The sequence below is a fragment of the Nerophis ophidion genome, linkage group LG09 (assembly GCF_033978795.1).
Source record: "Nerophis ophidion isolate RoL-2023_Sa linkage group LG09, RoL_Noph_v1.0, whole genome shotgun sequence".
Classification (NCBI taxonomy): Eukaryota; Metazoa; Chordata; class Actinopteri; order Syngnathiformes; family Syngnathidae; genus Nerophis; species Nerophis ophidion.
In genome coordinates this window covers 32020615-32038548 of record NC_084619.1, presented here as the reverse complement: position 1 = coordinate 32038548, position 17934 = coordinate 32020615, and the positions used below count along the sequence as shown (strand labels likewise).

The following is a 17934-nucleotide window of genomic DNA, read 5'->3' as shown; positions in this document are numbered from 1 at the left end:
AGGCCAATAAAAACAAGCTTTGGGTAATGTCATATAATAGGGAGAGAACAAGAATACATTTACAGAACTGCCACTTAGTAGTTGGTTCTGCTGGACTGAGTACACATTATGTAGTGTGTTCATATCAGCAATGCATATCCATCCATCCATCCTTTTTCTACCGCTTATTCCCATATAATAGGGAGAGAACAGGAATACATTTACAGAACTGCCACTTAGTAGTAGGTTCTGCTGGACTGAGTACACATTATGTAGTGTATAATGTGTTCATATCAGCAATGCATATCATTCCATCCATCCATTTTCTACCGCTTATTCCCTTTAGCGAAATCAATTTGTCAATACTGCAACAGCAAAATCCCAGTGAGGACTAATGACATTTTTTAATGACTTTTTTCAATTAAACTGTAAAGGAAGAACTACACAAAATATGGCAGGGATGTAATCATGCTGCAAACCGTGTTGTTTTCCCAGGCCAAAACAAATCTATTCCATTTAATGACATGCCTCGGTTTACACTGGGAGATAATTGGTGACGGTGTGGTTCTGGCAGGTAATCAAACTCGATCGTATGCGGTTGAACCAGACTTCTGGAATAAAAACAGACATTATGAGATTTAGTTTGCACAAAAGGAGCTCCACTAAAAATGGCACTGTTGCGTTTACAGATGGACTGATTTTATTTGCATTGGATTGAAAGTCCACAGTGCTGTTGTTGTACCATGCATGTGTTGGTGATATAAACTCCTTTTTTGTGTGTCATTTTGTTCCAACAGAGGCTGAAAAATATGCAAACACAAAGTTGAACTTTGAACACAAACTACAGGACTGGAGTGCTAAAACAGGGCTAATGACCTTTACAAAGTAAGTGAAACATGTGGAGATGCAGACAAAAACATGCATAATTAATGAATATTCATTGATTATGTTCTCTCCGTGTATGTGCATGTCAGAGGAGAACATGTGGCCTTGAACATAGTTACTGCCTGGAATGTGGTAATCATTCAGCAGTCCGTGAGTGTGACTTTTAGTGGCCTTATAATTGGTTGTCTTTGGAGGTAAATTTACAACGCTGCTACTGTGAAAACACCCGTGGGTCATTTTCCTCCAGGTAATTGCAGTACGCAGAAAGGCAACACATCTAATTGAATCAAACAGATTCATTGCATTAAATGAATCAATATCTATCCTGTGTTTTATGTATTTTATGCCCTGTGGACAATAATGTACTCGCTTGAAAATATGGGGACATTACTCACGAGCAAGTGCATTTTAATCAAGTTTTACATCCAAGGTAATGAGTGTGAATTAAAATCCCATGAGCACTTTACACAACCAGGGCACCACATGCTTTTATTTAGTCTATGCAGATTGTATGACTGTAGCCCAGTTAACTGCCTATTTTGTACTGTTTTGCAAGACCAGTGTCACATGACTTCAAACCTGACCCCCTATTGGCTGGTTCTGAGACTCGATTGCTTAAGTCTTGACTTACCAAAAGTGAGTCTTGCTTTTTGAAGCAGCAAATTTTTTGACACTGAATTTTTTCACACTTAATTTTTTTACACCGAATTTTTATACATTTATTTTTTTTACACTGAATTTTTACACACTTTAAAACGCTGATTTTTTTTTTGCAGTGAAATTGTCAGCATAATTTGATTTAAAAAAAATTAATTTCACAAAATTCAGATGTCAAAAAAAAGTTTTCATAATAACGACACAAATTAACTTCCATACCATATGTGATTAAAATAAATCACCCAAAAATTAGATCACATGGGAAGAATGGACACAACTAAGTAGAGCTGAGGCTAAGGCAGAGCAATGAGGTTTTCAGGTAGGTGTCTATATAGCAACAGCAGCATACAAATGAATAACAGCACTACTAAACCGTAATATGGTAAGTCCACATGGAAGCAAAACTAAGCACAAGATGGTAATCCTTTGAAGAATGGAAAGAAAAACTCGATGATGGTTAATTATTTCGTCTTTTTTTGTGTTCCTAACATCCCATTGAATATGTTAAGTCATCTGTCTTGACTGAGTAAGTCCATGTCCGGATAATGTTGGAGCTCCAATTTGAGCTGTGAGTTCAATCATGGATTTTTGAGTCACAGCAGTGACGTGCAGTGACCTTAATACCCGGTGGTTGGATTTTCTTTCTTTTTTTGGTATAATTTCATAAGCTATAATCACTGTTAATACAGGTTGCTCATCAAGATGATAACACGAAAAATAAAGGAGTAATTCACTTTCATAAAAGTGTTGTAATCACACACTTCTTAGTCCCCGTTATTTGCTTTGATAAAATAAAAAATAACAATTTGGAGAGGGACAAGCGGTAGGAAAGGAATTGATGCCATTTGGAGACTTTCTTACCTTCTACTGTATTTGTATGTGAAGTACAAACCCCGTTTCCATATGAGTTGTGAAATTGTGTCAGAGGTAAATATAAACGGAATACAATGATTTGCAAATCCTTTTCAACCCATATTCAATTGAATGCACTACAACGACAAGATATTTGATGTTAAAACTCATAATAATTAACTTAGAATTTCATGGCTGCAGCATGTGCCAAAGTAGTTGGGAAAGGGCATGTTCACCACTGTGTTACATCACCTTTTCTTCTAACAACCCTCAATAAACGTTTGGGAACTGAGGAAACTAATTGTTGAAGCTTTGAAAGTGGAATTCTTTCCCATTCTTGTTTTATGTAGAGCTTCAGTCGTTCAACAGTATTTTATGCTTCATAATGCGCCACACATTTTTTATGTCGGACAGGCCAGGAAAGTACCCGCACTCTTTTTTGAGGAAGCCACGCTGTTGTAACACGTGCTGAATGTTGCTTGACATTGTCTTGCTAAAATAAGCAGGGGCGTCCATGAAAAAAAGGCGCTTAGATGGCAGCATATGTTATTCCAAAACCTGTATTTTCATTTCCGCATTAATGGTGCCATCACAGATGTGTAAGTTACCCATGCCTTGGATACTAATGCACCCCCATACCATCACAGATGCTGGCTTTTGAACTTTGCGTCGATAACAGTCTGGATGGTTCGCTTCCCCTTTGGTCCGGATGACACAATGTCGAATATTTCTAAAAACAATTCGAAATGTGGACTCGTCAGACCACAAAACACTTTTCCACTTTACATCAGTCCATCTTAGATGATCTCCGGCCCAGAGAAGCCAGCGGTGTTTCTGGATGTTGTTGATAAATGGCTTTCGCTTTGCATAGTAGAGTTTTAACTTGCACTTACAGATGTAGCGACAAACCGTATTTAGTGACAGTGGTTTTCTGAAGTGTTCCTGAGCCCGTGTGGTGATATCCTTTAGAGATTGATGTCGGTTTTTGATACAGTGCCGTCTGAGTGATCGAAGGTAAGGGTCATTCACTGTTGGTTTCCGGCCATTGCCGCTTACGAGGAGTAATTTCTCCAGATTCTCTGAACCTTTTAATGATATTATGGACCGTAAATGTTGAAATCCCTAAATTTCTTGCAATTGCTCTTTGAGAAACGTTGTTCTTAAGCTGTTTGATTATTTGCTCACACAGTTGTGGACAAAGGGGTGTACCTCGCCCCATCCTTTCTTGTGAAAGACTGACCGTTTTTTGGGAAGCTGTTTTTATACCCAATCATGGCACCCACCTGTTCCCAATTAGCCTGCACACCTTTGGGATGTTCCAAATAAGTGTTTGATGAGCATTCCTGAACTTTATCAGTATGTATTGCCACCTTTCCCAACTTCTTTGTCATGTGTTGCTGGCATCAAATTCTAAAGTTAATGATTATTTGAAAAAAAAAATGTTTATCAGTTTGAACATCAAATATGTTGTCTTTGTAGCATTTTCAACTGAATATGGGTTGAAAACGATTTTCAAATCATTGTATTCCGTTAATATTTACATCTAACACAATTTCCCAACTAATATGGAAACAGGGGTTGTATATTAACTGTCCTCCATGAAAATGTACTTTGTATGATCACCTGTTTGGTGTGTAGGTACAGTTTAGACAAGTAGTTGATCTTTTTTGTATGAACTCCTCCATATTGGCAGCCACATTCATTTATTCATTCAGCAAAAAATTTGGACATAGTTCTTGCATCCGACCAAAAAAAAAAGAAAAAAAAAATCACAAACCGTGTCTTTCTTGCTGATATAGTAAGAACATGTGTCTGCTAGCTTACGATCGCCCCCACGTCTCACATTGTGACAAATCAGAGTCCGACTATCAAGAATAATTATATGTCTGAATGCTTCTCAGCGTTCACACAATGATCTTACACGTGCTGTACATTAAAAAACATTAACCCTCAGCAGACAAAGCCTGACTTTTTTGTCCTTTCAGTAATTTTTTGCTGTATTTCGGCAATCATATTTGTTGCGATACTTTCCACAATACTCCAAAGCTAAACAGGACATAAAAGTCCTTCATTTTTCAAAGGGCATTAAAATATTTTTAAATTCATATGTTTTTTTACTTTCTTTGCTCAAATATTAACGTCAGCCCTAAACAAAAATTGAAAAGTAATATTTTTATTTGTAGTCTAATTTTTTTTAAGGCTTTTTGATCAAATTATGTCACAGTTGTCAATTAGTATGAATTTGCATAACATTAGTTATGTATTTACTAATTTATACCTGTTTGAAAGGCCTTCAAAAGTGTCAACATTTCGAAAAACTTTGCACTATTGATATTTTTGTTTAGGACGTAAGTTGATTAAGTATTTTTTGCAAAAAAAAAAAAAAAGTAATGCAACAAAAACAAAAAAGAATTACATATGTTTTTATATCTTCAAAAACTTATGGACTTTTATGTCCTGTTAGGCTCTGAAGATACTGTAAATAAAACTGAATGTCCCCAAAGGGTTTTTAAACAGGCTGTAAATTCCAAAGTGTTCTCCTTTAAAAATGGTGTACAAATGTCTCTGCACACATTATTTTGGTAACATTGTGACAAGCAGACCAGTCAGTAAGCCACGCCCTCAGCCTCTTTCGCCCGAACGTGACACATCATTGCACATTTAATCACATTACTCCATTCATCCATCCATGTTTCTACCGTTTGTCCCGCCGAAGGGTCGAGAGCCTATATCCCAGGTGCACTCGACCGGAAGGCAGGGTACACCCTGGACATGTCACCACCTCATCATGTAAATGAATTAATCTGGAATTATTTTTAATAAATAAACACATCTCCAGAGTGGAAAAAGTATGACTTGTTGTAAAATAATGTGTGTTACAGCTCTCATTAGATTGTGCTGGCTTATTTAACAAAATGGCTGGCGTGTGAAGGTTTTTGTTGTCTTGCTATGTCCATCAGGCCAGACGGGTCCAAGGAGCAGATAGAAGCAGACCTTATTGTGGGATGCGACGGAGCCTTCTCGGCCGTCCGCAAGCAATTCCTCCGTCAAAGCCGCTTCAACTACAGTCAGACTTACATCCCTCATGGCTACATGGAGCTCACCATGCCACCCGTCAACGGAGAAGTCAGTTCTGCAAGATCCACACTTATTTTTTAAAAGGGTGTTTTCTTTACATTTCCTGTGTGTTCCCCAGTTTGCCATGAAGGCCAATTACCTTCACATCTGGCCCCGAAACACATTCATGATGATTGCGCTCCCCAACTTGGTACGTGTGATTCATTGTCTTCACAATCTGGATGTACTGTACATGTATGCTTTTAGAATCAGAATCAGAATCAGAATCATTTTTATTTGTCCGTTCCAACATGTACAAGACACATTAGAACTGAAATTACATTTTCGGCACAGTCCCGCTAAGAGCAGACATACGTTACAGGGGGGGACAAGACGAGACCGCCGACGGATCAGCCGGTTACAGCGCTCCTTAAAAAGATAAGAAAAGGTTGACATTAGGAAAAGGGGGGAGTAAAAAAATATCAATCCAAGGCTAGACCCTCAGCAGAGGTCTAGTCTGAGTCCAAGGAAAAAACCTCACAAAGCATGGCACACATTAAACATACATATATCACACCAACTTGCAACAGAGGGAGGGGTGGGTTTGCGCAGGCCCGCTGTTCGCTCTGTAGCGCCGCTCAGCCATTCACAACCCCATAGGAGATAAGCGGTGGTGAGGGTGGTGAGGGTGTTGATTTAAAGGTCGGGGTCATGTGTATGCGTATAAGCCCAATTAACTCGGGAGAGGTGGTGAGTTTTTTTGTATGGCTGAGGCCGATAAAGTTCGGCTACAGATGTTGTTGACAAAAAGGAAGGTCAAAAGCGTCTATCTTTGAAGAGTCTTCGGGAGATTTCCTTCAGAACAGCCTGCTCCAAGCCAAGGCCATATAGGGAGTCCAAATCGTAGATGTAAATGTCAGTACCTCATACTATTTACATACACTAACATTCACTTAATTAGTCAAATCAGCATAATTGGGTGTGAATATTTCAAGGCAGGACCGACCTCAAGTAATTACCCTAAATTGACTATACAGACTTCCTCATCAGGTAATCTTACACTGCAAAATGGTGTTCGACCCATTTTTCACACGGCTGTTCTTTTCCATTACAACCTCCTCTGTCTTTCTTAATCCCAAAATGATTTTTTTCTGCATGACTGAGTCAGCAGCTTCACTGTCTCTTGTGAGGCAAGGTTACAGCCGCAGACTAAAAAGTGCATCAGCACTGTCACTCACTGTCCTTAGCACTCTGGACAGTTTAGTGCTGTGAGGAAAAAAGAGCACACATATTTGCTGCCTGGCTGCCATGGTAACATAATCAGTGCAAATCAGTCTCTACAGGGAGGACATTGGTAATGGCAACACCTTGAAAAGATAATGACAGTTCACAATAGGTTATATTTAACTATTAAAAATATTTAATGCAGAAACGTGGAACGAATACGCTTTGCATGAATACATGTATTCATGCAAATTATTGATGCAAGACCTAATATTAAAGACCTACTGAAATGAGATTTTCTTATTTAAACGGGAATAGCAGGTCCATTCTATGTGTCATACTTGATCATTTCACGATATTGCCATTTTTTTCTGAAAGGATTTAGTAGAGAACATTGACGATAAAGTTTGCAACTTTTGGTCACTAATAGAAAAGCCCTGCCTTTACCGGAAGTATGGGCGTGTGACGTCATGAGTTGCAGGGCTCCACATATATTCACATTGTTAAAAATGGGAGCCACCAGCAGTAAGAGCAATTTGGACCGAGAAAGTGACAATTTCCCGATTAATTTGAGCGAGGATGAAAGATTCGTGAATTAGGATATTGATAGCGAAGGACTAGAAAAAAAAAATAAATAAAAAAAGCGACTGCTCCGAGCGGCGGCAAAGTTAGCGTTTCAGATGTAATTAGACACATTTACTAGGATAATTCTGGAAGATCCCTTATCTGCTTAATGTTTTAATAGTGTTTTAGTGAGATTTTAAAGATTGTGAAGGCATACCTCGAGGTCGGATGGTTGCTGTGAACACGCAGTGTCTCAGAGAGAAGCCGAGGAGCCAAGCTCACAGCTGCCTTTTTTGACATGACAGCTGCTGCAGGATGACGAATAATCCACTGATGTCTCCGGTATAATATATATCACAATTTCCCCATCCAAAAACTTGCTGGTTGACGTAGAGAAACATGTTCGCTTGACCGCTCTGTGTTAAAGCTTCACAACAAACAAAGAAACACCGGCTGTGTCTCGGTGCTAAAGACAGCTGCAATCCACCGCTTTCCACCAACAGCATTGTTCTTTATAGTCTCCATTATCAAATGAACAAATTGCAAAAGATTCCGCAACACAGATGACCAAAATTCTGTGTAATTATGCGGTTAAAGCAAATGACTTTTAGCTGCGAGTCGTGCAGCGCTAATATTTCCTAACAGTCCGTGACGTCACGCGTACGCGTCATCATTCCGCGATGTTTTCAACAAGAAACTCGCGGGAAATTTAAAATTGCAATTTAGTAAACTAAAAAAGCCGTATTGGCTTGTGTTGCAATGTTAATATTTTATCATTGATATAAACTATCAGACTGCGTGGTCGGTAGTAGTGGGTTTCAGTAGTACTTGTTTATTCCTAACCTTGGACACATCTTTAAAGAGCCATCTCTGACTTGTAGTAAGATATATAACATTGTCTGTTTCGGATAATAATTAACTTCTAAATGCCACACGACATGTGCAAAAGTTGCACACTAAAGAGGGAGAACTGAATGTACTGATAGCACAGCTGACTCAGCATATTTCTACCTTGCTTTGTTTCTCATGTCATAATAAGTTCAAAGGCAACAATTAGTCAGTTAGTTAGTAGCATTAATCCAAAAGTATACCATTTTTATCTGTGAAACCTTTTGTCATGTCCACAGAAAAATCATGTTTTTTTCATTGCAATTTTTTTCTCAATGGAAACTTCAATCCATTGTCCTTGATTAAATATTGTTATTACACCATTATGCTGTACAGTGGTCAGAGTAGATTAGCCAGGTATTGTACTCAAGTAAAAGTAGCACGACTTACTGATTAATATGACTCAAGTGAAGTAAAAAGTACACATCTAAATAAGTACTTCAGTAAGGGTTTATAAGTATTCGGTGGAAAAACTATTCAGGTACTGATAACTAGAGAGTATAACGTCTGATTTAGTTAGTCGCTATTTTTCAATGGTTCTTTACCTACAACCATAGTTGGTGTGGTGTGTGGGTGTGAGACACAACTACAGTGTGTACCACAAAATATGCACATTTTGCAGTCACGTATGAATGACATTGGTACAGGGTTAATGTTAGCATATGCACAGCTAAAACAAAAACCTCTACAATTGACCGCAACATGTTTTCTGTAGTTGGAAGTGGAATTCTTGTCAGCTGAAATGTGAAATTTCTATTGACAAACGACAGTGCATGATGTATCGTAACTGTCGTTTTTCATAGTTTGTAAGGTAAACGATGGAGAGCTGTGTTGCCTCGTGTGATGTCATGTCACATTTTGCACCGTGTACTATGAACAGTGTTGGGACTAACGCTTTACTGTAACGCCGTTATTTTTGGCGGTAACTAGTAGTCTCTTATATTCAGTACCTCAGTTACCGTTACTACTACATAATAATAATAATAATAATACATTTTATTTGGTATAGCGCTTTTCTGAGCACTCAAAGACGCTTTACAGGATAAAAAAAAAATCGAATGAGTTTGAGGAAGTTTGGAGTGCATCCATTATTTGATAATAATAATAATAATAATAACAATAATAATGGATTAGATTTATATCGCACTTTTCTATTATTAGATACTCAAAGCGCTCACAGTGAAGTGAGAACCCATCATTCATTTACACCTGGTGGTGGTAAGCTACATTTGTAGCCACAGCTGCCCTGGGGTAGACTGACGGAAGCGTGGCTGCCAGTTTGCGCCTACGGCCCCACCGACCACCACCTATCATTCATTCATCATTCATTCACCAGTGTGAGCGGCACCGGGGTAAGGGTGAAGTGTCCTGCCCAAGGACACAACGGCAGCGACGTGGATGTCAATAGGCGGGGAGCGAACCTCCAACCCTCAGGTTTCTGGCACGACCGCTCTATCCAGTACGCCATGACGCCCCTCAAATTTCAGTGCCGCCCCTTGATTTCAGTGAGGTAGTCGGTCAGGGTGGAGAGAGTTATGGAGGAGATGGATTTTGTGGAGATGTATAGCTGGACATTATCTGCATAGCAGTGGAATTAGAGGTGATTTATTTGATTGATTGATACTTTTATTAGTAAATTGTACAGTTCAGTACATATTCCGTACAATTGACCACTAAATGGTAACACCCGAATAAGTTTTTCAGCTTGTTTAATCGGGGTCCACGTTAACCAATTCATGGTAAAATAACAACATGGTTTCTCTAGTTGGAAGTGGAATTCCTGTAGGCACATAAGATAAATGTTATTTTCACTCGTTTGGAAGCAATCATTGAAGGTGTGTGCTGCCTTGTCTGACGTCATTTCAGTTTTTACAGTTGGTATGTTTCTAGATTAGTGTGATTTGTCAAATAATTCAGTTTGTTCTATTTTCACACCAACATGTGACGTTTTAGTTCTCATACTCTTATCTCTAATATGACTGCTGGCCATACGCATTATGCCTCTCATATACTGGGGGGCAACTGGGGTCCTTTCAGCCTTTTTAGCTATGTGGGACTATAAATACAATAGAAGAAGGTAATGCTACATGCCATTAGGCAAAGACTAGTAACTCTCAAGGCTTCACGATGAAGGAGGGGTTAGTGCGCCTGCCTCACAATACGAAGGTCCTGAGTAGTCTTGGGTTCAATCCCGGGCTCGGGATCTTTCTCTGTGTAGTTTTCATGTTCTCCCCGTGAATGCGTGGGTTCCGTCCGGGTACTCTGGCTTCCTCCCACTTCCAAAGACCTGCACCTGAGGATAAGTTGATTGTCAACACTAAATTGGCCCTAGTGTGTGAATGTTAGTGTGAATGTTGTCTGTCTATCTGTGTTGGCCCTGCGATGAGGTGGCGACTTGTCCAAGGTGTACCCCGCCATCCGCCCGATTGTAGCTGAGTAACTTTCAAGCTTAAGCTAACAGATGATTCCAACTTTCCACTGCTATTTGGTGCTATTGGCAATTTTTTAATGTCTTTAAATGACACTTGCGGTTATTAGGATCATCAGAGACATACTAAAAGATGGCTTTTGTAGTCAACTGTTTCAGCCGGGATATGCAAGCGTCATATCATCTAATTAAAGTGTCGTCTTTGGGAAAAATGTTTAACTGATAAGAAGTCTCTCTTTGTGTGTGCAAAGATTACTGTTTCACGAACCTGCAGCAGGATAAAGATGGATTTTCCTTGAAGCTAATTTTAATGGTTGAGTCTGTGTCTACAATTTATGGTAATGGAAGAGACGATGAAACAGTAAGTTTCATTGTCTTTTATTGTAACTATCAGCTTATGTTATGTTACTGTATCTGTGTACTGTTATTGTATTTTATTATTTTGAGAATTTTCTTTTTCTTTTCCTTTTTCCTTTATTTTATTTGGAATTGGATTTGTGTATGTTTCGTAACTGGATCTGTGTATTATTATTTTACTTTGAACTTCTGAAAAGGACCCCAAGAAGACGAGCCAGGCGTTTGTGCGTCTGCTAATGGGGATCCTCAATACACAATAAGTAATAACAGTTGGTTAGAAATATGTGAATGATAAGTTGACCATGTTATTGATTTATGGTTTAGCTAGCTTAGCCATCCATCCATCCATTTTCTTCCGCTTATCCTTAGTCGGGTCACGGGAGCAGCAGCCTAAGTAGGGACTTTGTCCAGCTCTTCCCGGGGGATCCCGAGGCGTTCTCAAACCAGCCGGGAGACAAAGTCTTCCCAACGTGTCCTGGGTCTTCCCCGTGGCCTCCTACCGATTGGACGTGCCCTAAACACCTCCATAGGGAGGCGTTCGGGTGGCATCCTGACCAGATGCCCGAACCACCTCATCTGGCTCCTCTCGATGTGGAGGAGTAGCGGCTTTACTTTGAGCTCCTCTCGCATCACCCTATCTCTAAGGGAGAGCCCCGCCACCCGGCGGAGGAAGCTCATTTTGGCCGCTTGTACCCGTGATCTTGTCCTTTCGGTCATGACCCAAAGCTCATGACCATAGGTAAGGATGGGAATGTAGATCGACTGGTAAATTGAGAGCTTTGCTTCCTGCTCAGCTCCTTCTTCACCACAACGGATCGAGACAGCGTACGCATTACTGATGACGCCGCAGGCTAGCTTAGCCTTTCAATGTAAAAAGTTAAAGACAATAGCGTCATCAGCCTGCAGCAAAAAAAAAATTATTTTCCTTAAAACTGCTTTTAATCGGGTCAGTACCTACTGTGTTTGGCAATGGAGCAGTTAGTATTATAATCCATTATTAATTACGTTCACAAAATAACTTGTAACTTAGCTTACTCTATAGCAGGCTTAAACTTCTATCGTTTACAACTCGAAACAGCTGTGCAGCGAGCGGAGTTATTTATATGATATAGAATAGAAAGCATTTTATCGTCAATATACACATGGGTACGTCCAGGATCCAGCATTACAAAGTTACAGATGCTATAGAAGTTTAATCTTAGCCAGCGTACAGTTACAGACATATACAGAGCCAGGCAGGACGAGCTACAAGTTTTACAAGCTGTGTGCTATAGAGATGCAGCTTTAGGAAAATACTAAACATCATGTATCAGTATTGCTAAGTGCTTAACAAGATCTACACACTACTGACACATTTAAACATCACTTACTGTACATTGTCTGCTTTTACTAGGATGCAGACTGATGGGATGTATTGAAAATATTCTGCTTAGGGCCCCCAATTTAGGCTAGGTAGTTAGACCTCTCCCCAAAGTTGGTACCAGGATTTTTTGCTCTACCTATAAAACCCAGAGGGCATCCGATCGGCTGGAAGGCCCCCTGTGAACCTTCCTCTGGTAATGTAAACGGGGCAATCACTGGGGGACCACAGGAGGGGACATGCTGAGCCACTTCACTCAAAACACCTCGACATATAATGGGGGGGGGGAATCAGATAGGAGCTGCTAACTGACTGTCTGTCTTTCCCAGGGTGGCAACCTGGGCAGAACATATGAGCTGAATCAAAATGTTATATATGTAGAAGGATTCAGAAGTTATCAGGACCCTACCACCAGACACATAGGAAAAGTAAAAGAACAGAACCACATAAAAAAAAAAAAACACTCAAAATCCCCACCAGTCATTTACAGAATTGCTCATCAAGTTGATATCCATCCATCCATCCATTTTCTACCGCTTAATCCCTTTCGGGGTCGCGGGGGGCGCTGGCGCCTATCTCAGCTACAATCGGGCGGAGGGCGGGGTACACCCTGGACAAGTCGCCACCTCATCGCAGGGCCAACACAGATAGACAGACAACATTCACACTCACATTCACACACTAGGGCCAATTTAGTGTTACCAATCAACATATCTGTACAAGATAATAATTTATTTTATGTAACATTTTTTTCAAACTGAGATTCACCAGAAACGTATTTGATTTGTTTTATTTTAGAATTTGTATAGTGTTTTTGCCTGTTTTGCTCGTTCCCTCTATTTTCTCTTTTCCTGTCTCTCCCGGTCTCAACTCATAGATAACCAGACTGACTGTTGCTGTTTGCCCATACTGTAATGTGATGTTATGTCAAAGATATGATTTTATATGTCTGATTTCAAAATACCAGTTATGGATTTGAGCTGTGCCAGGTTCTGCTCAACTCCGCAGGTCGCCTTTACGCAGAAGACAAAAGACTTGCACAATTCTCAGATGTGCTTAGATAACGCACCCCAGGGGCACTGCCATGCTAATGACCAACGTGGCCCTAATTACTCGTGTGACTGCAACCACCCCGAATAGTTTTGTGGCCGTTGACCTAAGTGATTGCCTCGTTTACATAACAAAAGGAGGGCCTTCCAGCCGATCGGCTGACCTGTGGGTTTTATAAGTAGAAAAGCCAAATGGCTGCTCTCTGGGTCTTCTAGTTTAAGTCAACCAATAATAGCAATATTTGTTAAAAAATGTACTTGGATATTCAAACAACAAGTGCCTTATCTCCCATTTTTCATTTTATTAAAAAGCAAAAACAAAAAATACTAATCATAATAATATTAAACTGTCCAAGTCAAGGCATCTTCACATGGTATACTTTTGGATTAATGCTACTAACTAACTGACTAATTGTTGCCTTCACAACAGTCCTTTTCCATCCAGTGCCATTAGCAGATAAGAAAAAGGCCCGATTTCAGTGTTAAATGTCATGTGATGCTAATTAGCATCGTCAGTGTTAGCATATTTTAGTGCTGACATAAAGGTCATATCAGTGCTGTGACTACCAAACAGGGTTACATAATATACTGTGATGTCATCTCATTAACCACCAAAAGGAAATATCTTTGCTCTGCTTTAACAAACGTGTTTTGATATTAGCAGGCCACTTCCGGACTTCTGGACTGGTGCCGTTCTCAAATTTCAATAAATGGAAGGTTTTTCTAAAAGGGGTGTGTAGTGTGAAAATAAAGTCCCAACAAAATCATGCAAGTGACTTGCAGTTAATATACCATGAATTGATTAACGGGGACCCCGACTTAAACAAGTTGAAAAACTTATTCGGGTGTTACCGTTTAGTGGTCAATTGTACGGAATATGTACTGTACTGTGGAATCTACTAATAAAAGTATCAATCAATCAATCAATACAAAAACACATTTCTGTAAATTACTTGCTTTTTTATGTAAATTTTTTTTAACAATATTTAAAAACAGTAATAATTAAAATATTCAAAAAGTAATTAAAATGCATTTTTGCTTTAGAGCAATGTTGCCCAAACAATTTTAATTTGATATTATTCACATTTGTGTTTATACAGTATGCTGAAGCCAATCCAGTGTGGGTCAAGATATGCTATGCAGTAAACATCATGGCTTTATAAACAATATCCTGTATGTCGATAATGTCCATTGCTTCATCTATGATACCAATATCAAATGATATCAACAAAATCTTTTGGGCGCAATCCAGGCAATAATTTAGCCAATAATTTAGCCAATATCATTATCGGCACAAAACAACTATAAATATGTACTGATTTAATATCAGCCGATAATATCGAACTTTCCTATGAAATAATCAAATACAGTTGACTTTATACACAATAGAGGCCAAGACTGTATTTTACAAAAGAAAATATACAATTGTATTTATTAATTGTCTTTGTTATCCAAATATATTACTTAAATATTCAAGAGCTCAATTAACTTTGTTGTCATACCAATACTTAAACACATGAGATGGCTCAGATTTAACCTATTAAGTACCACTAGAATGATAGTATTTTAAATAGAGGATATAAAAAGAATAGATTATAAAAAGCATTGCATAATAGGAATACATTAGAACTGGAATAGAATAAATGGAAAAATATTGTGATAGTGCAAATAGAACGTAAAAAAAAAAGTAAAAAATATGTAAAAAAAAAAAAAGACAGCAAACCAAACCATATGAAAGTCCAGTTCACCACGGTTAGGACATGTGTGCAAGTTGGGTGTTCTCGTGCAGGAATGCGAAGGACTTACACAGGATTACACGTGACAATGCAGTTTATCCGTGAAGTTACATAAAATCAAATCCTAAATTACTTTTTAAAAGTAGCTGACGGGCCATTTTTTCCCTAAATGTTTTAGATTTGCAATTTTATATGAATAAGTCTAAAACATTCAAATTGGGGTAAATACTTTGCAATTTATTTCCATCCATCCATCTTCTTCCGTTTATCCGAGGTCGGGTCGCGGGGGCAACAGCCTAGCAGGGAAACCCAGATTTCCCTTTCCCCAGCCACTTCGTCTAGCTCTTCCCGGGGGATCCCGAGGCGTTCCCAGGCCAGCCGTAAGACATAGTCTTCCCAACGTGTCCTGGGTCTTCCCCGTGGCCCCCTACCGGTTGGACGTGCCCTAAACACCTTCCTAGGGAGGCGTTCGGGTGGCATCCTGACCAGATGCCCGAACCACCTCATCTGGCTCCTCTCGATGTGGAGGAGCAGCGGCTTTACTTTGAGTTCCTCCCGGATGGCAGAGCTTCTCACCCTATCTCTAAGGGAGAGCCCCGCCACACGGCGGAGGAAACTCATTTCGGCCGCTTGTACCCGTGATCTTATCCTTTCGGTCATGACCCAAAGCTCATGACCATAGGTGAGGATGGGAACGTAGATCGACCGGTAAATTGAGAGCTTTGCCTTCCGGCTCAGCTCCTTCTTCACCACAACGGATCGGTACAACGTCCGCATTACTGAAGACGCCGCACCGATCCGCCTGTCGATCTCACGATCCACTCTTCCCTCACTCGTGAACAAGACTCCTAGGTACTTGAACTCCTCCACTTGGGGCAGGGTCTCCTCCCCAACCCGGAGATGGCACTCCACCCTTTTCCGGGCGAGAACCATGGACTCGGACTTGGAGGTGCTGATTCTCATTCCGGTCGCTTCACACTCGGCTGCAAACTGATCCAGTGAGAGCTGAAGATCCCGGACAGATGAAGCCATCAGGACCACACCATCTGCAAAAAGCAGAGACCTAATCCTGCGGTCACCAAACCGGAACCCCTCAACCCCTTGACTGCGCCTAAAAATTCTGTCCATAAAAGTTATGAACAGAATCGGTGACAAAGGACAGCCTTGGCGGAGTCCAACCCTCACTGGAAATTTTGTTCGACTTACTGCCGGCAATGCAGACCAAGCTCTGGCACTGATCGTACAGGGAGCGGACTGCCACAATAAGACAGTCCGATACCCCATACTCTCTGAGCACTCCCCACATGACTTCCCGAGGGACACGGTCGAATGCCTTCTCCAAGTCCACAAAGCACATGTAGACTGGTTGGGGAAACTCCCATCCACCCTCAAGAACCCTGCCGAGAGTATAGAGCTGGTCCACAGTTCCACGACCAGGACGAATACCACACTGTTCCTCCTGAATCCGAGGTTCGACTATCCGGCGTAGCCTCCTCTCCAGAACACCTGAATAAACCTTACCGGGAAGGCAGAGGAGTGTGATCCCACGATAGTTGGAACACACCCTCCGGTCCCCCTTCTTAAAGAGAGGAACCACCACCCCGGTCTGTCAATCCAGAGGTACCGCCCCCGATGTCCACGCGATGCTGCAGAGTCTTGTCAACCAAGACAGCCCCACAGCATCCAGAGCCTTAAGGAACTCCGGGCGGATCTCGTCCACCCCCAGGGCCTTGCCACCGAGGAGCTTTTTAACTACCTCAGCGACCTCAGCCCCAGAAATAGGAGAGTCCACCACAGATTCCCCAGGCACTGCTTCCTCATAGGAAGACGTGTTGGTGGGATTGAGGAGGTCTTCGAAGTATTCCTTCCACCTATCCACAACAGCAGAACACCATCTGCACCATACACGGTGTCGATAGTGCACTGCTTCCCCTTCCTGAGGCGGCGGACGGTGGTCCAGAATCGCTTCGAAGCCGTCCGGAAGTCATTTTCCATGGCTTCCCCGAACTCCTCCCATGTCCGAGTTTTTGCCTCAGCGACCGCTGAAGCCGCACACCGCTTGGCCTGTCGGTACCTGTCCACTGCCTCCGGAGTCCTATGAGCCAAAAGGACCCGATAGGACTCCTTCTTCAGCTTGACGGCATCCCTCACCGCTGGTGTCCACCAAGGGGTTTTAGGATTGCCGCCCCGACAGGCACCAACTACCTTGCGGCCACAGCTCCGATCAGCCGCCTCGACAATAGAGGTGCGGAACATGGTCCACTCGGACTCAATGTCCAGCACCTCCCTCGTGACATGTTCGAAGTTCTTCCGGAGGTGGGAATTGAAACTTTCTCTGACAGGAGACTCTGCCAGACGTTCCCAGCAGACCCTCACAATGCGTTTGGGCCTGCCAGGTCGGTCCGGCATCCTCCCCCACCATCGCAGCCAACTCACCACCAGGTGGTGATCGGTAGAAAGCTCTGCCCCTCTCTTCACCCGAGTGTCCAAAACATAAGGCCGCAAATCCGATGACACAACTACAAAGTCGATCATGGAACTGCGGCCTAGGGTGTCCTGGTGCCAAGTGCACATATGGACACCCTTATGTTTGAACATGGTGTTTGTAATGGACAAATTGTGACGAGCACAAAAGCCCAATAACAAAACACCACTCGGGTTCCCAATCACGCCTCTCCAGGTTTCACTGTCGTTGCCAACATGAGCGTTGAAGTCCCCCAGTAGGACAAGGGAATCACCCGGGGGAGCACTTTCCAGTACTCCTTCGAGTGTACCCAAAAAGGGTGGGTACTCTGAACTGCTGTTTGGTGCGTAAGCACAAACAACAGTCAGGACCCGTCCCCCCACCCGAAGGCGGAGGGAGGCTACCCTTTCGTCCACTGGGTTAAACTCCAACGT

The 17934-nt window shown here is 41.5% G+C and overlaps 1 protein-coding gene across 2 annotated transcripts in view; it reads left to right on the top strand.

Annotated features, from left to right (window-relative positions):
- The window catches only part of LOC133558800 (kynurenine 3-monooxygenase), a 36870-nt gene that overhangs the window by 10142 nt on the left and 8794 nt on the right, over window positions 1-17934 (top strand). For both annotated transcript variants that reach the window (XM_061909948.1, XM_061909949.1), the window contains exons 6-8: window positions 777-864; window positions 5334-5499; window positions 5570-5641. In XM_061909948.1, coding sequence (XP_061765932.1) covers window positions 777-864; window positions 5334-5499; window positions 5570-5641 — 326 coding nt within the window. The remainder of the gene's footprint in view (window positions 1-776; window positions 865-5333; window positions 5500-5569; window positions 5642-17934) is intronic.